The 25,416-nt window shown below is 43.2% G+C and overlaps 3 protein-coding genes across 3 annotated transcripts; 2 read left to right on the top strand and 1 right to left on the bottom strand.

Annotated features, from left to right (window-relative positions):
• Nucleotides 1-57: 57 nt before the first annotated feature.
• On the top strand, nucleotides 58-16,150 carry tm9sf3 (transmembrane 9 superfamily member 3). Its single transcript, XM_069145194.1, has 15 exons — nucleotides 58-267; nucleotides 1,802-1,997; nucleotides 2,140-2,262; nucleotides 3,555-3,715; nucleotides 3,857-3,934; nucleotides 4,437-4,568; nucleotides 4,680-4,846; nucleotides 5,205-5,299; nucleotides 5,406-5,536; nucleotides 6,667-6,806; nucleotides 10,709-10,777; nucleotides 10,867-11,013; nucleotides 11,152-11,235; nucleotides 11,366-11,442; nucleotides 14,475-16,150. Exons 1-15 carry the CDS (start codon nucleotides 175-177, stop codon nucleotides 14,540-14,542), a joined length of 1,761 nt encoding a protein of 586 aa, XP_069001295.1. The 5' UTR covers nucleotides 58-174; the 3' UTR covers nucleotides 14,543-16,150.
• A 182-nt stretch (nucleotides 16,151-16,332) lies between these two features.
• On the bottom strand, nucleotides 16,333-20,915 carry prdx3 (peroxiredoxin 3). The gene is made up of 7 exons (XM_069145197.1): nucleotides 20,819-20,915; nucleotides 18,950-19,061; nucleotides 18,334-18,475; nucleotides 18,000-18,135; nucleotides 17,774-17,877; nucleotides 16,767-16,932; nucleotides 16,333-16,512 (listed from the first exon to the last, which is right to left on the bottom strand). The coding sequence occupies exons 1-7, from the start codon at nucleotides 20,852-20,854 to the stop codon at nucleotides 16,462-16,464; spliced, it is 747 nt and encodes a 248-aa protein (XP_069001298.1). The 5' UTR covers nucleotides 20,855-20,915; the 3' UTR covers nucleotides 16,333-16,461.
• A 582-nt stretch (nucleotides 20,916-21,497) lies between these two features.
• sfxn4 (sideroflexin 4) lies at nucleotides 21,498-24,781 on the top strand. The gene is made up of 14 exons (XM_069145193.1): nucleotides 21,498-21,634; nucleotides 21,724-21,789; nucleotides 21,858-21,914; nucleotides 22,007-22,033; nucleotides 22,240-22,294; nucleotides 23,204-23,229; nucleotides 23,314-23,367; nucleotides 23,451-23,513; nucleotides 23,646-23,714; nucleotides 23,784-23,874; nucleotides 23,959-24,074; nucleotides 24,180-24,265; nucleotides 24,340-24,457; nucleotides 24,541-24,781. Exons 1-14 carry the CDS (start codon nucleotides 21,596-21,598, stop codon nucleotides 24,616-24,618), a joined length of 945 nt encoding a protein of 314 aa, XP_069001294.1. The 5' UTR covers nucleotides 21,498-21,595; the 3' UTR covers nucleotides 24,619-24,781.
• Nucleotides 24,782-25,416: the final 635 nt, after the last annotated feature.

Here is a 25,416-nt window from a genome sequence, read left to right as displayed (position 1 = left end):
ACTCAGCTCAGCCAATCCGAGGCGCCCGCGATGAGCGCCCGTGAAGCGCTTTTACGCCATATGCGTACGAGAGAGCATCCCTAAAAATCTCCTCTGTCATACAACCAGGAAGAAGGTGGGATAGCCCTGCGAAGCTAACGTCCCAATCTTTCTGCACACTTTCGCCGAAAAACGATGGGCTCCTCCAGGTGGAAGGTGGCGGCGGCGACGTTTCTCGCTATCGCGGGCTGTTTATTACGGGCGGACGCAGACGAACACGAGCACACGGTAAGCGGCGGTTTGGAGAGGCCGATAGAGGAGAGGGAGCCTCGGAAATAATGGACGTGTGTGACCCGCTAACTGTAGCTGCAGCCCCACCACCACCACCACCCCCTCCAACAAAAACCACACAGAAACACCGACGTGACGGGGTTCGTGACTTCACCCGCCGGGGCGTCGTGCCGACGAGCCTTCAGTCAGCCCGCTCACTTGTCAACACTTCTCGGCCTGAAAGTCTTCCAGGCTAACGCTCGCCCTGCTAAAGCTCGTTAGCACGTCTTCTTCCACACCGGCGGAAACTGCTCTCGAGTTTTAGCGGCCAGCCGGCGTCAGCGTGGACTTCAGCGGAGCCAAACGCGCGTCGGGATCACGGGGAGCTTCAAGCGTTGAAGGCAGATTTCACAAAACACGGTTTAAAGGAGACAATTAATGCGGAAGCGCCGGGTTTTTTTTTTTTTTTTTTTTTGGAGGGGGGGGGACATCATGTCGGGGCCGCGCGGCGTGTCTTGTGTCCTCTCCGTCAGACCGAGACGCCCCGATAACAGCTGCTGACACGGTCGTAAGGAGCAGGACGTCGTCGTCGTCTTCACGGTGTCGTGAGAGTAGTCTTTAGTTGTGTGGACGGACCGAAGCACTGATTGTAATCAAACATGGCTAACATCACTTTTTACAGCGTTGCATCTCGGTGCGTTTTGCAGTGGAGGAATGCAGAAGTACATTTACTCGAGTACTTGTACTTTACTCGAGTATTTCCACTTGATGTTACTTCATAAATTGACTGGCAAAATCTTGTGCTATTGAGTCCACTACATTTGTCCGACAGCTTTTTTTTCATCCTTCTCCAGTCCAGTGAAAAACAATATTCTCCAAAGTTTTGGGGGGATTTTTGAATTTGAATGTTTGTGAAAACTCCCCCCCACTACTTAAATTTCAAAACCTTGTATTTGCTGGAAAATGTCAAAAAGCTGAGAACTGAACTGTTTGTCTGCGAGTGTTTTACTCTTTTAGAGAAACGCTGTTCTCACAGTGATGCTACAAACATATGATGATCCCATAAAATACCATGCATCACCACAGATGAAACTAAACGACACTATAAAGTAGTTACACTTAACTATAACAGTAAAATGCATATTAATCCAAACCATCATATTTGACTCACCAGAGGATTTACTGCATTACTGCATACTTTTACTTTTGATACTTTAAATACATTTTGCTGATAATACTTGCATACCTTTACTTAAGTAATGAATACATGACTTTTACTTGTAGTGGAGTGTTTTCACTGTGTTATTAGTACGTTTAACTTAAGTAAAGGACCAGGATACTTCTGCCACTGTTCATTGGTTTGCATTAATTTGAATATGTCATTGTTGCTGTCACCGTGTTGTGACTGTAAAAGTTATCCATAACTCACACACAACTTTTCCAGTAGGATTTCTAAATTCCTCAATATAAAACCAGTAAGACTTGCAGAGCTGGTGTAGCATTTCTGGACTTCACACTAAGAGTCCTTGTGGTGTGTTTCCCCCCCATACAGTACACAGATAAGGAGGAAGTAGTTTTATGGATGAACACCGTGGGGCCTTACCACAACCGACAGGAGACGTACAAGTATTTCTCTTTGCCCTTCTGCGCGGGCTCCAAGAAGACCATCAGTCATTACCATGAAACACTGGGAGAGGCTCTGCAGGGAGTGGAGCTGGAATTCAGCGGCCTGGACATAAAGTTTAAAGGTATTCTGCTGTTACACCGACTCTCACCTGTTCACCTCGTATGAAGTGATAAGAGCATTAACATACCGATTTGCCTCTGAATATCTGGGTTTATTCCTTTGTCCTACATCTAATAAAAATGTGGTATTCCTGATCTCTGTAGATGAAGTCATGCAGACAACATACTGTGAAATTGACCTCGACAAAGCCAAGCGGGATGCCTTTGTCTATGCCATAAAGAATCACTACTGGTACCAAATGTACATCGACGACCTGCCCATCTGGGGTAAGTGATCCCACCTGTAGTATTTACTAGTTCTGTCTACCTCTTTCTTCTGTTTCGTTATGAGGTATTTATTTACTTGTTGGCTAAATCACTGATCGCAAATGTTTGCAGTGACAATGGTATCGTGTGAATTGATCTGTTCATTTTGGTGCTGGAGAAATGAAACCAGTTCTTATTCATGGCCGGGCCTGTCCATTCATTCTTGCCTAGTAGGGTAAGGGGGGGTACACTGTATCATGTGTCAAATAGCTCACTGAGGCACTCGGCTCGGTACCTGTGGAGAATTGTGCAGCATGTTTTTGTTCGGAATCCGTTGAATAGTTTAGTGGGTTGGTTGATTAGCTGATGGCTTCTGTGTGTTTCTCATATTTACCTTGACTGTGACGTGCTTCATAAGAAGGTTATTAATGACTCACTGTCATTACTGAATCTTCTCCAGGCTGCCACTCTGATAAGCTGTCGCTGTGATCACACAGAGGTGGTGACGGTTTGTTCAGCAGTGCCGCTCCCACCGCAACTTAAATATAACTGTGTTGGCTGAAGTTGTAGGTGGGGCACTGATATTTACTCTGACTATTCTCTGCCTTGTGTGTTACATATTTATGATTTGATCGCAATAAATAAATATAGACTTTAACCTGATGTCCGGTTTGCCAGTGTGGTGACTGAACTCCTTATGTCTGATACGGTGAGATGTTTGGTTTGCTCACGGACAGCCTGGAGCTCCGTTAGAGCGGACCTGTTTTTAATCACTGTCTGACCTCACACACCATTTACTACAGCGGGTTGATTTAGATTCAGCTCACCTGCCGGAGGTTAGTGTGCTGGAAAAACTGCCTGCGTGGATTCATTTGTGATTCAGAGTAATGTGCATTTTTCAGAGATGTATTTTCTGTAATCAGACGCAGATGCACACTCACTAAAGCAGAAAGCATAATGTAGTGCTTCAGTAAAACAATGTTATTGCTTTTTTCATAGCTTTAAAGTTTCAGTATGTGTCACCACGGGGGGAATAACATTAGGTCTCTGTATTAAACATGGAATTAAACTGAGCTGCTTTGAGTCAGGGATGAATTTTAACTGCAGCTGAAGTTTAAAACCTGAATATAACACGTGTACAGTTGAGGTTAACAAAGTTAACGTGCAATGTGCCAAGTCACCTTTATGTGGCATTTACACACCCTGATTATAGATGCTATATACTGTAACAAAGGACTCACTGTTTGCATCTGTCTATTTAACCACCTCGGTAAACACCAGATCTCTACTTAGTACGTGTCTTTTTTTCTCAGGTATTGTTGGTGAGGCGGATGAAAATGGAGAAGATCATTACCTGTGGACGTATAAGAAACTGGAGATCGGCTTTAACGGCAACAGAATTGTTGATGTGAATCTGACCAGCGAAGGCAAAGTCCGACTGGTGCCAAACACAAGAATCGCAATGTCTTATTCTGTGAGGACTGAATGCTCCACTCAGTGCACTTTTTTTATATGTGTAATGAATACTCATCATATGTCTGTAGTGTGTGTCTTGTAATCTGATGGGACTCAAGTCATGTAAACATGTTTATGTGTTGTTTCTTTCCCGTTACAGGTGAAATGGAAGAAGTCGGATGTAAAGTTTGAAGACAGATTCGACAAGTACCTCGACCCGTCCTTCTTCCAGCACAGGGTGAGTCCAATGACAAATGATCTCAGTGCTTCTTTGTGACAGCCAAGAACGCCGCCGACTTGTTGTAACAGCGCACCTGTTCAAGACCTTTAAGTAGGAGCCGGTTGAGCCTTGTTCCATGTTGGATATGATGCAAATGACCAACCAGGTTACTCGTCCTGCCCCTTTATCAGGAATCCAGCTGGGCTCTTTCTTACAGGAAGTCTTGCTGATTTAGGAGTGAATTCAAAGATTCACCAGATTCAGCAGTCAGTGAATGAAAATGATTTTCCTTCCTGCCTGGACATGTTCAATGAAGACGAGCTCTCTGGCTGCAGGGATTTGAACTAAACACTGTTTGTAGGACTTAAAACATCTTGAGCGAGTTTAAACTGAAAACATTCCCACACTAATACACAATTCATTTCGTTTCACTCTAGTGTTAATATTTTATACATTGTTTTTGACGGAGGATGTTCTATGACGTTATTACTACAAAAATTTCACTAACTCTTGTTTTCAGATTCACTGGTTCTCGATCTTCAACTCCTTCATGATGGTGATTTTCTTGGTGGGTCTGGTGTCCATGATTCTGATGAGAACACTCAGGAAGGATTATGCCAGGTACAGCAAAGAGGAGGAGATGGATGACATGGTGAGTTTTTCCTCCACATTTGTAAATAAAAACAGGTTTAAGATCAGTTGTCGAGTTTTAGAGAATTGTGGGTTTTGTCTTATTTTCTATTCGGCCTCTGCGTACCAACAGGACAGAGACCTGGGAGACGAGTACGGGTGGAAGCAGGTCCACGGAGACGTGTTTAGGCCGTCAAGCCACCCGCTGATCTTCTCTTCTCTCATCGGCTCCGGCTGCCAGATCTTCTCCGTCTCCTTCATCGTCATCATCGTCGCTATGGTCGAGGATCTGTACACGGAGTGAGTAACTGGCTTCAGGACATATTGTTGTATTGACTTTGTTCAGACGCTTATCAAATGTTTGATCTGCTCTCCATCAATGTATGGCTGAAGAAAGTTGTTCACATTAATTATCTCAAAATTAAAAAGTATTGTTTGTGTACAAATTGCTAAAAGGGCAGAAAGTAACGTTATGATTTTGTGAAGAAAACAAGTGCTGTTTTTAATCAAGCTGCCTATAATTGAGTTTAAAGCACAGAATCAGATGTGAGAGTAGGCTAAACACCACAACTACCACTTTGAAGGGGAGTAAAACCCAAACACTGTGAGAGCAGTGTTCTTTACCGGTTCCACTCATCTCATGTTTTGTTCTCTGCAGGAGAGGCTCCATGCTGAGCACAGCTATTTTTGTGTACGCTGCAACCTCTCCCGTCAACGGCTACTTTGGGGGAAGTTTGTATGCAAAACAAGGAGGTAAGAAATAGAGTCCATGCATCATATTCTTCTGCACAGTTATTCCCTTCTTAAAAGCTGTTGGGTGTCTTATGTTTTCCCGTTTGGTTCTGTGTGACTGATCCAGGCAGGAGATGGATTAAACAGATGTTCATCGGGGCCTTTATGATCCCAGCGATGGTGTGCGGGACGGCCTTCTTCATCAACTTCATCGCTATCTACTACCACGCCTCCAGAGCCATCCCCTTCGGCACCATGGTGGGTTTTTACACTGCAACATCTCCCTCAATAACCACAGTGTTATAAAGAACATCCTCCAAGTCAGCAGCTTACAGCTGATCTGTGTCGCTCTCAGATCTGAATGAGTTGCTGCAGTTTAATCGGTCATAGACGACTGAAAAGAAAATATTATTGAAACTGTTCAAATGAAAATGATCATTTTCCTCATCTAAAGAACATAAAAACTAGAGCATGACTACCGGATTTTTGCCGCTGATATATTGGGGAGTAAAAAAAAAAATGAATCAGATATCAATATTTATTGACCAATATTTTCTCTCTTTCTCCCTCAAATGTGGTTATTAAACATTTCCCACAGGTACTACAGATATTTAATGGAGGCAGGGTATTTTACAGTATATTGTCCACACTGACACCAGTGCACTAAAACAGTAAATTAATAATTATAAATAAATATTATGGTCTGCAAAAAAAAAACTTTCCATATCGGCCAACATATACACCGATATCAATATATATCTGTAAAAGGTCAATATCAGCCGATAAAATATATCGATCGGGTTTTATTAAAAACAGGCTGAACCACATTAAACACATTACAACAAAACACTTCATGACTGGCCTCCCTAACGATGCAGATTTACAATTCATCTGTTGAGTTCAATTTTTCATTTGGTGCCAAATGTTTCCAAACTAGTCATTTTAAAAACATAAATGTTGTTCATATTTGCACCTCTGTGTGCTAATTACACACAGCTTTTAATTGTCTCCACTTAATTCTCAAGAGTTGATCAATTATAAGTGTTAAGTGATTATCCTCAAGTCAAACCATGAAAAAGACATTTTCCTGCTGCATCAGCCAAACGTGTTTCATCAACAGACCAAGAAGAAACATAGAGGTTGTTTTTGTTTTGTTTTTTCTGGTCAAATCTGAAGGTCATCTGATAATAACCACCAGAGTGTGTGTATTTGTTTTCAGTGAGCACTGCAGTTGTACCTCAGGATGAACTCCAGCATGTCTTAAACTATCCCAACACTTTATTAAAGGTCATCCAGCTTAGACAATTAAAATAAGTAATGAGCGACCTGAAAACGAGCTGTAAATACAAACCTCCCAACTGAAACTAATCACCGCGTCTTCTCCGCAGGTTGCTGTCTGCTGTATCTGCTTCTTTGTCATTCTGCCACTAAACCTTGTGGGAACGATTTTGGGGAGGAATCTGTCCGGCCAGCCGAACTTTCCCTGCCGGGTGAACGCGGTGCCGCGGCCGATCCCCGAGAAGAAATGGTACGAGCAGCGGCCACATTAACGCTCTACTTTCTCAACTCGACTCTACTCGCTTGTTTTTGGTTTTCCATCGAGCAAACGTTGTGGATAGTCCCTGGTGTTATTCTTGGTATTGCCTCCGTTGAGGTTCTAAGCAAAGTGAGCTGACCACTGATTGGTCAGAGAGAGTCGTGCATGTGCCCAAACCTGCCGTTATTAACTAGCCAAGCTACTATAGTTACAGCAATTCTTCTTTTATTCACTGGACTTCTTGGTAAATAGGATCCTGCAAAACCACTCGGTTGGGCTGGTGTCTCGTGACATGTTGAAGATGATGTCACAGCAGTTTCATGCGGTGTAGCTGCCACATGGACGAGTCCAGTCAGTACTGGCTGCTGAAGAGGAGCTTCAGTCTCTGAGGGCAGCAAAGTCTTAGGAAGTCCGTTTGGTGACACCGAGGCAGCGTTTGAGAGCACTAGAAGACACTGTCGAAATGTAAATCAACACAAACTCACAGGAGAACTGGAGCACTTTTTGAATCTAATACTTGACAGAGGTTTCATTCATTATGTTGTAAACCAGGGGTCTCAAACTCGCGGCCCGCGGGCCAATTGCGGCCCGCGAGACGATATTTTGTGGCCCCCACCTTAATATGAAAGTTTAATGTTAGTGCGGCCCGCGAGTTTTATATGAATGGCACTTTACAGTGTTGTGTGCGGAGCTGAACGAACCTACCAATCACGGTGGGGTATATGGCTCTCGGGGGCGGGACATCGACCGGGCTTGATGCCAGCAGAGAAACATTTCTCAATGAGTGAAAGTTACAGCAGCGTTGCCATGGAGAGTTTTCTTCCGTGCCTGGCTGGCTGCCTCGTTTCTATTCGGCAAACGCGGACATCCGTCCCAGCGCGCTGCGTTCACAACACTTCCAAAAAAAAAGTTTTTTAAGTTGCTGCCCAGCGGGACATTGTACGTATATATGTCTCTCTCTGACAAAATAAATCAAAGTGATGCGTACGCGGCGAGATAAAAGAAAGGAAATAATGTAGCCTAATGTGGTCTGCAGTCACATACCGACACCTGTCCGTCGGCAATAACAGTCCCCGATAACCCGGACCAATTATAGGGTCGCACCGTTATTTGGGGGTCATTATTTTTTTATTTGCATTGCCTCACACGATGAACACTACATATATTTCTATATGATGTCATAAACACGGCTAAACACGACAGTGACACCAAGTGGAATTAAAATATATTCCACAGCCCCAAACATGTCTTTTTCAAAGCCTGCAGTGAAGAGAAAGGTTGGTGATGAGCACAGACAATCCCAGGGAAAGTGGGAGGTGCAATATTTCTTTGTTGAGCACAGGGGCACCCCGACGTGTCTTATTTGCACAGAGAAAGTTGCGGTGCACGAGGGATACAATTTGAAACGTCATTACACAACTAGACATGCTGAGGAGTATGTAAAATACCAGGGAGATGAGAGAGCCAACCGGGTTGCAAATCTTAAAACATGTCTACTGAGGCAACAAGATTTCTTCAAGAAAGCAACCAAAGAGAATAATGCAGCAGTCGAAGCTCGCTACGTGGTTAGTGAGATGATTGCTAAGGCGGGAAAGCCATTCACAGAAGGTGAATTTGTCAAAAAGTGCATATTACAGGCTGCAAGTATAGTCTGTCTGGAAAAGAAAGGTCAGTTTAGCAACATCAGCCTTTCTGCCAACACCGTAGTAGAGCGCATTTCTGACCTGTCAAGTAACATTTATGATCAACTGTGTGAGAAAGCCAAATATTTCAGTGTATACTCAGTCGCTCTTGATGAGACCACAGACATCAGAGACACTGCCCAGCTCGCAATGTATGTCTGTGGTATTGATGACAATTTTGAAGTGATAGAGGAGTTGCTCACAGTAATTCCAATGCATGGCCAGACCACCGCTCAGGAGATATTTCACCAGCTGTGTGATGCCATTGAGAATGCCGGTTTGCCATGGAAGAGGTTTGTTGGAATAACAAGCGATGGAGCGCCATCAATGACAGGGAGGAAAAAAGGACTGGTGGCACTTGTTCAAAAAAAACTGGAAGAGGAGGGTGTAGAGGAGGCCATTGCTCTGCACTGCATTATCCATCAGCAGGCCCTTTGCAGCAATTGCCTGAAGTTTGACAATGTGATGTCTGTCGTTGTGAAATGCATCAACCAAATCAGATCCAGGGGCTTAAAGCACCGAAGGTTCTGTGCTTTTTTAGAGGAAATAGAGTCCAAATATGGGGATGTGTTCTACTTCACCGAGGTACGTTGGCTCAGCAGGGGAAACGCCTTGAAGAGATTTTTTGAGTTGAGAGCAGAAGTGAAAGCCTTCATGGAGAAGGATGGGATGGCTGTTCCTGTGCTAAGTGATCCCAAATGGCTCATGGACTTAGCTTTTCTTGTTGATATCACACATGAGCTTAATGTACTGAACAAGAATTTGCAAGGCCAGGGTCAACTCGTCAGTGCTGCCTATGACAACGTGAGAGCATTCTCCACAAAACTTGTGTTATGGAAAGCCCAGCTCTCTCAGACAAACCTTTGCCATTTCCCAGCATGCAAGGCACTCGTGGATGCAGGCACACCATTCAGTGGTGAGAAGTATGTTGATGCCATTTTGAAGCTACAGGAGGACTTTGATTACAGATTTGCAGACTTCAAGACGCACAGAGCCACATTTCAAATTTTTGCGGACCCCTTCTCCTTTGATGTGCAAGATGCCCCTCCTGTGCTTCAAATGGAGCTCATTGACCTGCAGTGCAACTCTGACCTCAAAGCCAAGTTCAGAGAGGTGAGTGGAAAAGCAGACAAGCTTGGGCAATTTTTGAGAGAATTGACCCCCAGCTTCCCTGAGCTTTCCCGAATGTTCAAGCGGACCATGTGCCTTTTTGGGAGCACATACTTGTGCGAAAAGCTCTTCTCCACCTTGAACTTCAATAAGTCCAAGTACAGGTCCAGACTTACTGATGATCATCTTCAAGCCATACTGAGGGTCTCAACTGCTTCCTCCCTCAAGACAAATGGGGCTCAGCTATGCGAGAGGAAGCGCTGCCAGGTCTCTAGCAGCAAAGAGTAGGCAAGAGAAGCCATGTTCAGAAGAACAGTTCATGTTCTTCAATGTTCCATTCATGTTCAGGACAATTCATGTTCAGAAGAACCCATTGAGGTTAAAGAACTGTTAATAAAGACGTTTAAATCTGAATACAGCAGATATAGAAGACTGAAGAAACCACACATAGTTGCTGACTAGAGAAATCTAATTATTATTATTTTATTTATTACTGATTTATTTACTTATTAATTCTTAATTTGTTTATTTATTTTTTCATCTTATTTTGTGTTAAAAAAATAAAAATAAAGACATTTGAGAAGATTGGAATTTTTTTTAACAAAGCTTTTCTTGTGGAATACCCGATGCGGCCCAGACTCTGCCTCCAGCGGCCCCCAAGTAAATTAAGTTTGAGACCCCTGTTGTAAACTGTCAATAAAATAACACGTGATTTATCCAAACTGCTGATTTATCCAAACTGAAGCTTTTTAGCTCAGCTGATCGGTGTGAAAGCTGAATTTACAAGTGTGTTCAAGTGCTCGACGTCAGGATTGGTGAATAAAATAGTTGAGCTGTCTGCACAAACTCTTTTAGGTTGAGAAATGGCAAAGTAATAGAGTGTGGATGTATTAACATTTCCAACCTTGTCCGAGTCCTGTGGCCTGCTGCCAAATGGAAGAAGTAGAAGTGACTTAAGGCCACTGTCTGACTCTGCTTCAATTTCTAATCTGCCCTCCTTCTCCTCCTCTGAGCACAATAAGTCATGTAAGCCTCCCCTGCGGGGGAGTCTGACATGAGCACTCATGGACATACAGTCATATGTTGAATGTTGTGTCTCAGGTTCATGGAGCCGGCCGTCATCGTCTGCCTCGGAGGAATCCTTCCATTTGGCTCCATTTTCATAGAAATGTAAGTGTGTGCTGTGACGCCGATTTGGTTTGTGTTCTGTAAGATGATCAGATGATCGTACTGACGTGTTCTCCGTCCCCGTTTGTCAGGTACTTCATCTTCACGTCCTTTTGGGCCTACAAAATCTACTACGTGTACGGCTTCATGATGCTGGTCCTGGTCATCCTGTGCATCGTGACCGTGTGCGTCACCATCGTGTGTACGTACTTCCTGCTCAACGCTGAGGACTACAGATGGTGAGCGCACCTTTCCCACAACCATCTCTAAAAATATCAGCCACGATGTTAATGCATTGTCATCCTACCAACCTTTTAGATATCCGAATGAGTGTAGAGGATTCTGGGAGAAATACTGACCTCGTCTCTCTTTTCTAGGCAATGGACAAGCTTCCTCTCTGCTGCATCCACTGCTGTTTATGTTTACATGTACTCCTTTTACTACTATTTCTTCAAAACTAAGTAAGTTCATCCCTTAATTACGACATGACATGTCCTTTTATAGGCAAAAACAAAAATCACAATGAAAGAACAAGACTTCCGAAAACTGAACTGCAGCTCTTACATGTGATTTGATCCTGTTGTTTTGCAGGATGTACGGGCTGTTCCAGACATCCTTCTACTTTGGCTACATGGCTGTGTTCAGCACCGCTCTAGGAATCATGTGCGGTGAGTCCTCCTTTAATCTGGTTGATCAAATACTGAACGACTGTCCTGAACTAAAAATACCTCCTGACAAACTTTCAGAGAATTCAGCTCTCATAAACACCAGATTTAGTCACTAAAATATATATTGTAGTAAAGATTTAACTGGAAAGATGCAGAAACCTTTTAATATTTCTATGTTGTTCTCAAACGCTTGAAGCAGGAACATTTTTACAATCTTCTCCTCTCCCTCTGTGTTTTCTGAGGTTTTCTTGTTCTCCTACCAACACAAATCTGTTCTAAATCACTGATTTTCACCTGAACAATGACTGTTTTGAGGCCGTTTTACTGAGATTTAATCATGTGTATAATTGATGGCACCAAAATGCTGTAAAGCTCCCTGGTTAGTTCAGTTTATGGGAAACTTTCATGCAGAGAAATGTCACCTGAGAGTAACAAGGATTATTTTTCAGCAAAGAGCTACAGGTCTGGGTGTCAAAATTCAGGAGACAAAAAGTGGGTGTTATCTCGCGTTCCCTTTCAGAGTCAGGTGCCCACGTATCCCGGTGGATTGCTTTTATAACGGCAGATTTACAAAGTCATAGGAAAGAACTCGTCTCTGCAAAGGAAACGGATCGATGCACTGAACAAGAATCTTGATCATTCTCTCTATTCTTAATCTGTTGCATGTTTGTGCACTGCTGAAGGTCCCCTCAGAATATAGTACATTGTGCACCCGCTGCCTTTTGTGTATATAACAATGTGCACCCTTAAAATAACAGTAAATTACTGCACCACTCACTGAAGACCAGGTTTTTATTGGTCAGTTGCACAAATGCATTCAGCTGCTTTAGGATAGCAACGCAGCAACCCCTGACCACACCTCATTTTAAGACCAACACACCCACGAGTGTGTGATCAGTTCCTCAAAACAAAAGGATTGAAATACTGCAGTGATCACAGACACACAGACACAGAGACACAGAGACAGAGACAGAGAGACACGGAGACACAGAGCCTGACCCATTTCATTACATTGTCTGTCTGTATCTAAAAATGCACACAAAGGCAGCTGTAATTAAATTCCACACAACTGGATTCACATATTTACAGAATGTGGGTGGGAAAAGGTAAAGGAGTCCTGTGGTGGGAGGTTTGGGGGTGGAGGGGTGAAGAGGGTGGATAAACGGGAGGGGGTGAGGTTAAAGGTAAGAGGGGGGTGGGGTTAAAAAGAAGAGGGGGTGGGGTTGAAGGTAAGGGGTGGGGTTGAAGAGAAGAGGGGGTGGGGTTAAATAGAAGAGGGGGTGGGGTTGAAGGTAAGGGGGTAGAGTTAAAGAGAAGAGGGGGTGGGGTTGAAGGTAAGGGGTGGGGTTGAAGAGAAGAGGGGGTAGGGTTAAATAGAAGAGGGTGGGGTTGAAGGTAAGGGGGTAGAGTTAAAGAGAAGAGGGGTTTAGAAGTGAGTTTCTCAGGAAGCAGGCTTGTTCTGCTTGTTCTTTTTTCTTCCCCTCTTCTTCTTTGTTTTCTCTTTTCTCTCAGTCGTTTCTTTCTCCACCTTCTCGTCTTTTCTTTCTTTCCCCTCATTTTCCAGCTGCTCTTCCTTTTCGTTTCTTTGCTTGTCATTCTCCGCTTCCTCCATCTTCTCCTTGTCCTCCTGCTCCTTCTGATCTTTCTTGTCCAACTGATCTTTCATGTTGAATGTGAGCTGCTGGAAAGAGAAAGACAGTAAATATTATATTGTACTGAACTGTGAAAAGGTCTGAAACAAGCTGTTAAGATCCAACATGCTGTTGTTGTGAAGTAAAGTGATCAGCTGAGGCAGCGTACCTGAAGCTGGTTGTTCCTGGAGTTGAGGAGTTGGATCTCTTCCTCTTCCTCGTTGGCCTTCTTCCTCCACTCCTCCTGTTTTTGAAACAGTTGATCACAGAGTGGCTCCTTCTCCTTCTCCTTCACTGTCCTCCCCCCTCCTCTTCATCTCCTTCCATTAGAGGCTTGTCCTCCTTCAGAGACTTGTTGTCCTCCTTCAGAGACTTGAGTCGAGGGTGTCTTTCAGCCCCTGTACTGTTGAATTTGGAGGAAGCTGCTCAGTGTGCTGCCTCTTTGTTGCAGCTGGGCGGTACTGAACCGATGTGTGCCGACCCAAATACCTGGAACATAACATATCAATACGTGTGATTGATCGTTAAGATGGAGACGGGAAAAAAAAAGACCTGTACTCGTATTTATTGATAAAACTACCGTTTTATAAGGACAGGAATCATCGGCGCACTCGTCAACTCTAATTTTGACATATTTGATCAAAACCAGAACATTTAATACGCTATTCTTAAAAGCGCTGACACAGTAAGATTTTATTTATTGTTATTCTCAAACAAAGCTTTTGATTGCTAATTTTCAATTATCATGAAGTTATAGTAAAACCACTGTGGGAAAATATCCACCTGGTATTTTTGGATGATATATTAAAGCGCTGCGTCCCGGGTGTTTGACTGCTCAATGTGTCCACTCACTCCTTTATTAGATCATCTCACTCCTTTATTAGATCGTCTCACCCTTTTATTAGATCCACTCACTCCTTTATTAGATCATCTCACTCCTTTATTAGATTTATTAGATCATCTCACTCCTTTATTAGATCATCTCACTCCTTTATTGGATTTATTAGATCATCTCACTCCTTTATTAGATCTGCTCACTCCTTTATTAGATTTATTAGATCATCTCACTCCTTTATTAGATCATCTCACCCTTTTATTAGATCACTCACTCCTTTATTAGATCATCTCACTCCTTTATTAGATTTATTAGATCATATCACTCCTTTATTAGATCATCTCACTCCTTTATTAGATTTATTAGATCATCTCACTCCTTTATTAGATCTGCTCACTCCTTTATTAGATCATCTCACTCCTTTATTAGATCATCTCACTCCTTTATTAGATCCGCTCACCTGTCCTCATTCTGTCCTGTGATGATGCACCTGCAGAGTTCCAGCACACTGTGATGCATTGAGCTGTTGATCTAAATGGAAACTCACCATCTGGTTTGCTCTCCAGGTGCCGTTGGCTACATGGGAACAAGTGCCTTTGTGAGGAAGATCTACACAAATGTGAAAATTGACTAAGCAGCGAAGCAGCAACACAGGGATGTTCATGGATCGGTGTATCCTGAAAGACGGCGGGCACAAGTCATCCTTTATTACTTTTCTTTCTTGCAAAGAGATCGTGTGAATCTCGATTTGTACAATGTAGTTTTTCCATTTTTTTTCTGAACGAATTTCAAGGCCGCACGTCAACGCGAAGAAACCTGCGGAAGAGAAATCCAAACACCGAGTTCTGTTTTTATCAGTTGCTTTCACACCAACGTTGGGGCGAATGTTTAAGGCTGACACGGCTTCTCTTTCCAACCCAGTCCCACCTGAAACTAGAGAACATAAAACCTTTATGGATGGAATAGTGTAGCTCTCTTCAGTGAAGAGGCCTAAGTGTATTGAGAGCCTTTGTTCTGTTGCGTCAGAATATCGGAGAGTTGGCTTTGTGTCCGTGTTCTGACTCGATTTCTATTTTGTATTCTCGAAGTCACTCGAAACATCGTAACTGCACCAGTCCGGTAGTTTGTTCCCGTTTCCTTCCACTGCAAAAACCAGGTGATAGAAAAACCTGTCGATAATCATTCCCCCATCTCCACGACTCTCGATCCCCCCCGTCGCTCCAGTAGCAGTCCATCCAGTCAACATGAGATTTTAGTTCTGCTGTAGTTTACTGTACAAACGAGAGCAGAGCGACTGAGCAGCAGCAGAGGTACAGTAAGAACCGATTTTTAAATGGATGTTTGATGTGATCCCATTTCCCTGTTTAGTCTTATGTTTTCTTAATGTTTGGGTTTGAATGAAGTCTACTTGTAAAGATAATATATGGATGGGGGGGGGGGAGGAGTGTATATAACCTTAATAATGTACCTTTAGATGTAGATCCCAGATGTATTTTCGTTGTACAGATTTACTACAGGGTGTTTTTTTTAAAATGAATCCTTCAGTTCAAAACAAAACCAGATCTATTTTGTTTTGTTTTGTTTTTCTTCCTCCTTGTTTGGTGCTTGGGGTGGGGCTGGTGGCGCTGTTACATCTTGCCTGAAATTGCATGAAGTTTTCACCAAACCATCAAATTTCACTTCAGTCAGCGCTGTCCGGTTTGTTTGTTTGTTTGTTTGTTTGTTTCTTCTGATTGTGAGCATCTCCTCAGCTTCAAAATGTAGAAGGTACATTTTGATGCCCTGTAGATCTGCTTCTGGACACCTCCTTTTTGGATTTCATGTATTATTTAAAGCTTTAAAAGGCTCTACATCTTCTGGTAAGCCGTCTCCCTCACGTTCTTTCTGTTGCCTAACCTGAAACATCATTTGTGAATGTCAGAGGGAATGAGGCAGTTGCTTTGTTTCTGCAAACATACTGTACAAAGTGACATTTATGTACACTTAAAAAAAAATCTAGATGTTTTCATAACCACACACAGAGCTGCGGAGTGTGTCAAATGCTTTTTTTCCCATTTTGTGTAAATACAGTATGTACCCTCCTTGTATGACAAGTGGCAATGCCTTTTTTTCTAATATCCAGTTCTCCCCCACTGAAGTTGATTTTGGCACCTCATGTTGTGTACCGATGTCGGATGAGACATTTTCAACCTGCATATTAACTTGCTGTAAAAAGAGAAAATAAACATGTTTATGTACAGGGGTTATTAAGTGTGGGTTTGACTTTGATGGTAAATGTTTTGGAGATAGTAGAGCAGCCGGAAGTTGTGCAGAAACACTGACAGGATATGAAAGTAGTTCAGTTCAGTGTGGAAAAGAAGAACCGCAGGTAAACTGGTGGTCAAACAGTCGACACCACAATGTGGCACATAAATAAGGCAGCGCTGTCATTTATCAAGAATATATTTATTATTAATCAGCTGTGGATGACTAGATACATCTAATAACCTGTGAAGTGAGGGAACCGATTTATTTTAGATGCTGTGAACAGTTTACTTTGTTGTTGTGAACTCTTCAGTTGACTTTTTCAAAGTATTCCTTGGATCCTGCAGGCGTCGGCTTGATCTGCAAAGTACAAGAAGAACGTCATCACACCTCAGTTGGAGCCGTCTCGCACCAAACTCGTGTATCTACTGCATATTTTAAAGCAACGCTTCCTCTCGATTGTTGTTCCCGAACACGCGCATATGAACACGCGCGCACGCCGTGAATAATGAATGAGACGGTGGTAAACGCGCTGTCGGTCCACAGCAGCTGACAGACGCGGGTCTGCTTCAGTCCTGAATGGACTGAATGTGGCCGTATCCACGGTGACTCACCGTCGGGGACTTGGGGGTCCAGCTGGCCGGACACACCTCTCCGTGAGTCTCCACGAACTGGAAGGCCTTCACCAGACGGAGGGTCTCCTGTACACAGCGGCCCACCGGCAGGTCGTTCACGCTCATGTGTCTCACCACGCCGTTGGGATCGATGATGAAGAGGCCTCTGAGGGACCACATCACATCACATCATATATCACATCACATCACATCATATATCACATCACATCACATCATATATCACATCACATCACATCATATATCACATCACATCACATCAGCCTGCTTTCTAAACAACACTTCAAGCTCTAGTTTTCTACCGAACAGAAACGCAACACATTAAACACAAATAAGCAAAAACAGAATTGTAAATATCAACGCAACATGAAATCAGTGTTCACCAACATAATGAATACAAAAATAAAGGGCTGAATTAAATGTAGCATTAAATGGGTCAATGTGTTCTAAAACCCACCGTTTCCTATCGACTACAATAGATGAATGTACAACACGCATGTGATCCTCTGACATTTCAACCACTAGTTTCCTCCGACGTGAAAAAAAAAAACTACAAATGCAGAGCTGCGAGTACGAACATTAACATTTTACCAAAGCATCGTCTGTGAACGCTGCACGGAACAGACGGCAGACGCATTTTTTCTTCACGTCGGGCGCATCGCAACAGGAGGCACGGACCGAGTGGGCAAAATAAAAGTCAACAAAAGCCACGTCCTGCAGAAACAGTGCCGCGCTGAAGTCGGCGCTTTGAAGAGCAGCAGCAGATAAACAGAAGATAACCGATTTCTCTCGGGTTGTTACGACCGCTGCATTCGTCTCTGCTGGTTCGTCTTCTCTGTTTCTTCGCTGTGTTTCACCTGAAGTTGTTGTAATGTTGCGTCACTCTTCATGACAACAACATGCCCGTAGGTTGTGTTGGAAATGATACCCTGACGTGTTAAATTACAGAAGAGCAACGTTTCCGGATCCGTCTGCCACGGCGGACCCACCTCAGAGCGATGCCCGGAGCCTCCAGCAGGACCCCGTAGTCTCTGGAGATCTGCTTGGTGAGGTCCGACAGAAGGGGGATGTGGATTTGGCCCAAACCTCCAGTCTGATGAAACACCAGGAAAATAAAACCACACATAAGCGCCGCAGCCGGTGCGCAGCTCACGACAACTGCATCGCAAAGTGCCGCGAACACAACAGACAAACGAGACCTGACGACGTCCGTACCTTTCGCGGCGTGTTGGTCCAGGCCAGGTGGGTGAAGTGAGAGTCCACAGACACTCCCACCACCTCACAGTTCACGTCGTGGAACTCGCTGGCCTTGTCGCTGAAGGAGATGATCTCCGTCGGGCACACGAATGTGCTGCAGAGGAACGGAGGCGGGGGGGAAATGAAAAGGCGGCGGGAGTTAAATCACTAAAGAAGCGCGGTGCAGACGATCGGCGAGGAGGAATTTCTTTTCTGTTCGTTCAACACTTCCATTCATTTCTACTGATGTTCCGCGGAGGCGGCTGAACATCACTTAACGTTCACACGCTCACGGCCGCTCGTGAACACTCACAAGTCCAGAGGGTAGAAGAAGAGGACGAGGTATTTGCCCTTGAAGTCGGCCAGATTCATCTCCTTGAACTCCCCGTTGTGGACGGCCGTGCCCTTAAAGGCGGGAGCGGGCTGAGTGACGGCGGCCGACCGCCGGCAGGAGCCTGAAACACACACGTTACGCTATTTATTCATTCATCAGGATACACCTTTTTCTTTTTCAGATTCGTGCTGTGTAAAACGGGAACGTGTCGCAATCCCAAACGAACCAGGAAAGAAACAGTGAAGAGGACATTTACAGAAGAGTTATTAACCTGCGCGAGACTGTAAACTCTCGTCTTTGTTTAGAACCAAATCTACATGTTCAGTATTTTAGTTCATAAATCTTTACCGACCGCAGCTTGGACTCATTTATCTAAAACACAGAATGATAAAAAAAAACTTAAAATCGTTGCGTTCTGGGGGGGAAGGCAACGATTTCATTTTATTGTGTCTTCTGCCAATTATTTTCTTGATCTATTAATGAATGGTTTGTCCTTTAATAGTAATAATAATAATAATAATAATAATAATGGGTAGAAAACAGAGAATAATATCCATCCATCAGCTGCTCCTGACTGATGTGGTTCTGTACGTACTGGTGGAGAAACAGGATCTGTGCAGCGCAGCAGCACTGAGGACCCTCGCTGCCCCGGAGGCTTCATGTCGGCAGGCCGCTGATACTTTCAGCCCCGCTGCTGCAACCTGGGCCTGAAAACAGAGACGTCCACTCAGCATCGACAAATACGCTGGGAAACACACTTTGCTCCTCTTTATTAGCAGCTTGAGAGACTCGTTTTGTTCGCTGTAACCACGTTTTGGTTCTTTAGCTGGCAGCTGAATCTAAAGCCCTTTAAAAGCTCTCGCGTTTTAATTCAAGGTTCAAAGCCGTGAAAGAATTCATCCCGCACGAGAGGAAAAATGTCCTTCATCGTTTTCTTTCATCGCTACCGTGTTAGATTCTAGTGAACATAATGATGCCGAAATACAAGAATCTCCATCGCTCGGTGGTGGAGGTTGTTTTTATGAGCAGCTTCATGAGGCAGCGCACAGAAACCAGCAGCTTTGATGCAGATTCTCCAGTTTGAACACGACCGAGTGCTAATCCTCATCCAGGATTACCTGCTATTCCTTCAGCCGTCACACTGAGGCTCACATGGAGGAATCACGTTGTACATAGTGAATAAAAAGAAATTCAAAAAGTATATCATTTAATCTTTTTTTTTTTTAGTGTTTTAGCACAATTTGTTGTCATAGCTCCAAATAATAAAGGCTACGTGAAATATATTTAAAATACAGTCAGATATCCACAACACTTCAATAATACAGGAACTACTTTCGGCTTTTAGATGCAACTTTTCACGAGTTATGAATATCATAATAGTTGGTCCCTATATACTGATACTGTGTGTGTGTGTTTAGGAGTTAATTGGGTAAATATGTCCCCTGAGTTTTTATGATCAACATGCACCACCTTCACGTAAGAAAAGTAATATATCTTCATTAAAATCGTGTTAATGCTTCGTTCAGATATCAAAGTTCACCTGCAAAAGTGACGTCTGGTACTTAATGCTGATGAGGACTTTACTGCCACCTACTGGCCAAGACAAGCTTGTTTGTTTGTAAAACAAATGATATTTTGTAAAACTAAGTTTGTCTGGACAGATTCGCTCAATCTGTCAAAAAAAAAAAAAAGAATCTAAGTGTCAAAAAAGTGCTAAAATCAAGAGTGCACAACATGCTTTCTGATGCGGATTTAATGTTGTGGAAAACAGAAACTGAAGAAAATATGATCAATTACAAGTATTTTCAGCTAAATAGTGAACTTACTTTCTGTAATAAAAAAGTATTAATCCCGGTCAAGATCCTCAATTGTTTACATTTTTTTTAAATTGATTTAAAAACGCCCATTATAATGAAAGTCTGTTCTCCTCAGAGCTGCTCCGTCAGCAGAACAACCCACATCTCTCTCGGCCTGCAAACTACAAACACAGTAGGGAGCTGCATGTGGATATTTCCATACACTGAAGATATTAAACTGAACTTCTGTTGTTGTTGTTGTTGTTTACTTCCACCTTTAAAGATGAAAGATGCTGCACTCATTGTTGACGGACATTTCAGAGCAGCGCGTCATCACCGACACGGTCTGCGTCACATCAACCCGACAAACAGAGATACTCATTTTTCTGGGTTGGTTTTTTTCTACGTTTCAAAACAAACCAAAACATCTATAAATGAACTTGAAACACATTCGTGTCACGCAGCGGCCGCGGACCAGAGGTTGAACACCGGTCCTCCGATTCAAATGTGCGACACACACACACACACACACACACACACACGACAGCGGCTGTGTTCAGAGGGGGGATATTAAACGATACCTGCTACCGACCCGCTTCAACACGGACTAACGAGCATGAAACTGAGGCCGAACAACGCGACGCGGTGTCGGTGTCGGTCTCACTTACAGAGGTCCTGAGAAGACGTCCTACGGTGGCTGCCATTTTGGATTATGTCACGATGAGGGCGGTCTGAGCGGGTAATTACGTCATGTACGCACGTGCTCGACGCAAACGCACTCCTATGAAAAACTAAAACAAAACGTAAAAATAAAGCGTTCACCTGCATGATATTTCTCTGACTATTCAAATAAAAGAGCTAAAAACAGCGGTGGAAAACTGACAGCGACAAATTGTGCTCTAAAGAGACACCACGTGCTGCGTTCAGGTGCTCCTAACTGATGTTAGGAAAAATAGATCCGAGTAATAATTTAAGCTTCACGTGAAAATAATGAATAGGACTAAAACAAATATTAGCGTAGGTTCTACTGATTGGAAATATATGGAAAATATATGGTAAGTATTTTTTTGGTCAAAAGTACAAGTTTTAGGAGTCTGGTTGTCTGTAAAAAAAACAAAAAAAAAACAACACAACAAAAAGCTGCACGTGGAAGGTTGTGTTGTTTTTGTCCATCACATTTAGCATTTAGCAGGAAAAGCTGCATTTGTTCTCTCAGCTCAACAAACTAAACACAACTTGGGTAACATAGAAACATTAAAAAAAAAAACACAACCTCTGATATTTCCGACGGTCCTGAATGTAGCGTAAACCCGCTTACTCTGATCACGTGATTGAAGGCGGACATAGTTTCTAAATGACCTCAAAAGCATGAGAACCGCATGCTTGTACTGCAGTCTTATTGCAAGTTGCTTAATGGATGAAAAGTAAATGTCCTGGTTGTTCTCATGGATCCTAATCTGTTCCAGTGGAAGACACAGGGACAGGTAACCGCACAGCAGTGGTTCAACATGCAGAGCATCACACTCACAACACTGGGATATACTGTGACAGGTGAACTGTTCCTCCTCTACAGTCTTTCCTGGGTCGACTGCAGACCTGGGTTCACCTCCTCGATCCGACCCTGCTGCTCTCCTCTGATGTAAGTAGCCTCTTGGCTGATCCGACTGTGACCTGAGCTGATGTTTACAGTCTCTCTGCTCTCCTCAGGCTGAAATACAGAAAGCCCACGCGTCTATTGCAAGTGGAGAGAAACTAGATAAAAAGGTCAGATGATGTTTGAGGAGTTTTGAGTGCGGAGTGGTCCATCAGTCAGCCATATGAATTATGTGACATCTTTGCTGTGTTTCCTCCTGCAGGATGAACCCGCACGGATCCTTGCGCTTGTAAGTCCTGCCTGAAACAACCCGAGATTTGTTTCTAAATAATTCCCTTTTTTTTTTTCCTGCTTTCAGGGCGTAATAAGGCCCAGCTGTAATACAGAGTATCTTTAAATATATTCAGATGTTTATGTTTCAGTTTGAAAGATTTTAATGTGCCACTTTTTTTTTTTTTCAAACGTCCTGATGTTTAAAACGCTCTGTGTTTACAGTCGTCTGTCCACGCCGACACCGGTGCTCCTCTTCCACTGGTTTTCCGTCCTCCAGGTAACATCTGTGACATTTAGGCTTCAACAGATGTTTAATCGTTTCCATCCAGGACCGTGATTCTCAGCTGTTCCAGACTCAGGACACACATTTTCCCACATTTTTGAGCCATTCAAGTTCATTTCAAAATAGTGCTGTAATACTTTGTAAACTGTTAAAAACACGATAACGATAAAGAAGTGCCACAAAAGTTCAGCCGGGGCAAAAAAACAAAAACAAAAAAACAATGAAATAAAAATGCAGACTTCTCTTGAATTACAGGGAGATTTGCTTTTCACACCATTTTAAATCGGTGATGCCGATCACGATTCAAGAATCTAAACTGTAGGATATTATGGGAGAAAGGCAGAATTCCTTTGAATGGACATTTCTTATTCTAACTGTGTTTACAGATGCTCAGCTGAGAGATAACTACTTATTTTGGAGAGTATTTTGGACAATGCTGACAGCAAACTGCTGCTGCAACACTGCATGACAGGAAACGCATGTCCTTCAAAATAAAAGCGATGCATCAGAAAACTGTTATAATGTAAAATAAACTTCTTTCCCACCTAACTTTTTGTTTTCACGCGCATATCCGTGAAGACCTCACGATGGCAACCGCTACTCACTTTTGGGTCACAAACCACCTGTTGAAAACCATTGAATTAGGATGTAATGCATTCACATTGTTTAATAGTTAAACATATTAAAACTGTTCTTAAAGAAATGCTTTTGTGGTCAGGCAGTTGTGTTATTTACTGGCATTCAATCAACAAGTGCTGCATTTAGTAATTTCTTATAGACATCTCGCATTATAATTTTCATAAATGTAGCAAAGTGTATATAATGCACAACATGTAATATAGTATCACAGACCCAGTTTGACATGAGACGCTGATGCCTTCCCGTCTGTTTCTTTCCCTCCAGCCTTGTTGCCGATATCCAGTCCTTTGGTACGTGTCTCCATAACTTAACCATGATTCTTCTCTTCCTTGTTCCCGGTAGTGATTGTTAAAGCAACATTTTCTTTCTTTCAGTTTGTTGCCAGCCTTTTGCCACACAGTAGTGTGAAACCTGCTCTGTTCTGGCAGGTAATGAAACACGTTCATCACATAAATTAAAAACACGTGGCTGTAATGTTATGACTGATAAATGTTTAAATGGATCTTTTCAGTTTTTGCTGCAGAGTTACAGCGCCGGGTTCAACTATGCAAACAGAAACTCCTCAACAGAGCCGGTAACATGTCTTTTAAACTTTTAAAGTATATTCAATTATGAGACGATGACGTCATCAGACTAAATTGCTCCCATTGGCTTGAATCCTTGTTGTTTCTGCTTCAGTGTGTCGCTCTTTATGTCTCCCCACCAGGACAAGAAGACGTCTCCAAGGCAGCTCCTGTTGGTCGCTGGGACGGTCTCCTACGCGACGTGCGGCGGGGTGTGTACGAGGGTGAAACTTTTTATCTTTAAAAGAGCTGCTGTTGATTAAACTATCTTTTGTTCACAGGCTCTTCCTCAGATCTTCATCAGCCGGCTCGGTGTAAGAAGCCCACCGGTCCAGACTTTCTTCAGGTCAATATTACCAATCCCTCTCTCAGGTAACTCCTTTATTCTGAGACCGTGTAAAAAAGCCACATGGGCTGATGTAGCTTTTTCCTAACATGCGGTGTAACTCTCTGCAGCTGCTCTGGCCTTCTTCAGCGTGTTCACCGTCAGAAGTGAGGAGACAGAACGAGGCATCCAGGTGTTCGACGACGATGGGAATCTCGTGGGCATCTCTAAAGCAGCAGGAGAAAAGGTCCGAAAGAAGTCAACAGACAAACATGAGTCATCTCATCTAAAACCTGCAGTATGACTTATCTTTTTTTTTTTTTTCTTCTTTAAAAAAAAAAAAAAAAATCAGGCCGTGATGGAAACTGCTTTGTCCAGAGCGGCTCTGTTTGGTGCCACCGCTGCTCTTCCTAATCTGCTGGTGTTGCTCTTGAAGAGGTCAGCCGCTCTTAAACTCAGTTCTCTTTAAGACCACGTGGACAAACTCCCAGCTGACAGACTGTCCTTCACAGAACAAGATTCTTCCAGAGGAACTCCCTGCTCGTCGCTCCTTCCCGCCACATAAGCGCTGCGTTGGCCCTGGGCCTGATGATTCCCGTCTCCTTCAGTCTCTTCCCACAACTAGGAACGGTGAGATCCTCCCGCTCTGCTCGTCACGTCCTCCGTGTGCGTTGACTCGTCGACTCCGGCTGACGCTGACCTTGTTTCTACAGGTGAAGAGGGAAGAGCTGGAGGAGGAGCTGCAGGCGGGAGCAGCCGGCCGACAGCTGTTCTACCACCGAGGACTCTGACGGACACAAGAAACCCAAACACACGGCGGCCGTCGCCGGAGAGCACGAGAGGAAACGTCAGCTTTAACATCCTGCAAGCACAAACTGTACAATGCATGACTCGGCATTCGTGTGGAACATGTCGATACACCACAACAAGCAAGAAGCCACTTTTTCATAGTAAATTTATTGAGCTGGAATATTAGATGTATTTATAGATATAGCAAATATTACATAATTTTATTACAAGTTCATGAAAATACATTTAGTTTTAAAGTTACACGAGCATCTCCACGTATTACACCGATTTAAAATACTGAGGCACAAAACCATCTGTTTGGCAACGTGGTTTAAAAATGAATTCAACAGTAAAACAACTGTGCTGATTACACGTCAATTAAACAACAGAACCTGAACAGTGACACACGCAATGCAATACAAATCAACGAGGACGTGGCAGCATCAGCTGCAGAATGTGAAACTCTGTTTGAACAAACACTCGTGTCTTTAGTAAAATACAAAATGTGACTTTGTTAAAAAGAAAAAAAAAAACATGTGCAATGTCTGTTGGTGTTTTGGTCTGATAACCATGAACAACGAGGTTTCCATCAACTGACTCCATCTTAATTATAATATGTGCTCGTCACTGCTGCTCAGATACATCTGGTCTGACTTTCAGCAAACATCAACGTGTGTGATGTTGGGAAGTGCAGCTTTGCACCGCAGACTGGAAACTAACATCTCAAAAAGATCATTCATCTCCAGAGAAAAACTGCAGCTCCTCTCTTGTCCATAACTACTTGTGTTAAAAGGCATTAT

This window comes from Embiotoca jacksoni, unplaced genomic scaffold, assembly GCF_022577435.1.
Source record: "Embiotoca jacksoni isolate LCO1_2020_lvr unplaced genomic scaffold, fEmbJac1.0.p SCAF_12, whole genome shotgun sequence".
NCBI lineage: Eukaryota > Metazoa > Chordata > Actinopteri > Embiotocidae > Embiotoca > Embiotoca jacksoni.
Note: the sequence above shows the minus strand (reverse complement) of the source record. Positions and strands in the feature narration are given on the sequence as shown.

Excerpts from the sequence above, each read along its gene's own strand:
- prdx3 (XM_069145197.1), bottom strand. The coding sequence starts at position 20,854 with ATGGCAGCCACCGTAGGACGTCTTCTCAGGACCTCT. Across the intron at positions 19,062-20,818 it reads GACGTCTTCTCAGGACCTCT|GCCCAGGTTGCAGCAGCGGG; the intron begins GTAAGTGAGACC and ends CTCTGTTTTCAG. Across the intron at positions 18,136-18,333 it reads TTCTTCTACCCTCTGGACTT|CACATTCGTGTGCCCGACGG; the intron begins GTGAGTGTTCAC and ends GTTCCTCTGCAG.
- sfxn4 (XM_069145193.1), top strand. The coding sequence starts at position 21,596 with ATGGATCCTAATCTGTTCCAGTGGAAGACACAGGGACAG. Across the intron at positions 21,635-21,723 it reads AGTGGAAGACACAGGGACAG|TCTTTCCTGGGTCGACTGCA; the intron begins GTAACCGCACAG and ends CCTCCTCTACAG. Across the intron at positions 22,295-23,203 it reads ACTGGTTTTCCGTCCTCCAG|CCTTGTTGCCGATATCCAGT; the intron begins GTAACATCTGTG and ends CTTTCCCTCCAG.
- tm9sf3 (XM_069145194.1), top strand. The coding sequence starts at position 175 with ATGGGCTCCTCCAGGTGGAAGGTGGCGGCGGCGACGTTTCTCGCTATC. Across the intron at positions 1,998-2,139 it reads CCTGGACATAAAGTTTAAAG|ATGAAGTCATGCAGACAACA; the intron begins GTATTCTGCTGT and ends TGATCTCTGTAG. Across the intron at positions 11,443-14,474 it reads CGCTCTAGGAATCATGTGCG|GTGCCGTTGGCTACATGGGA; the intron begins GTGAGTCCTCCT and ends TTTGCTCTCCAG.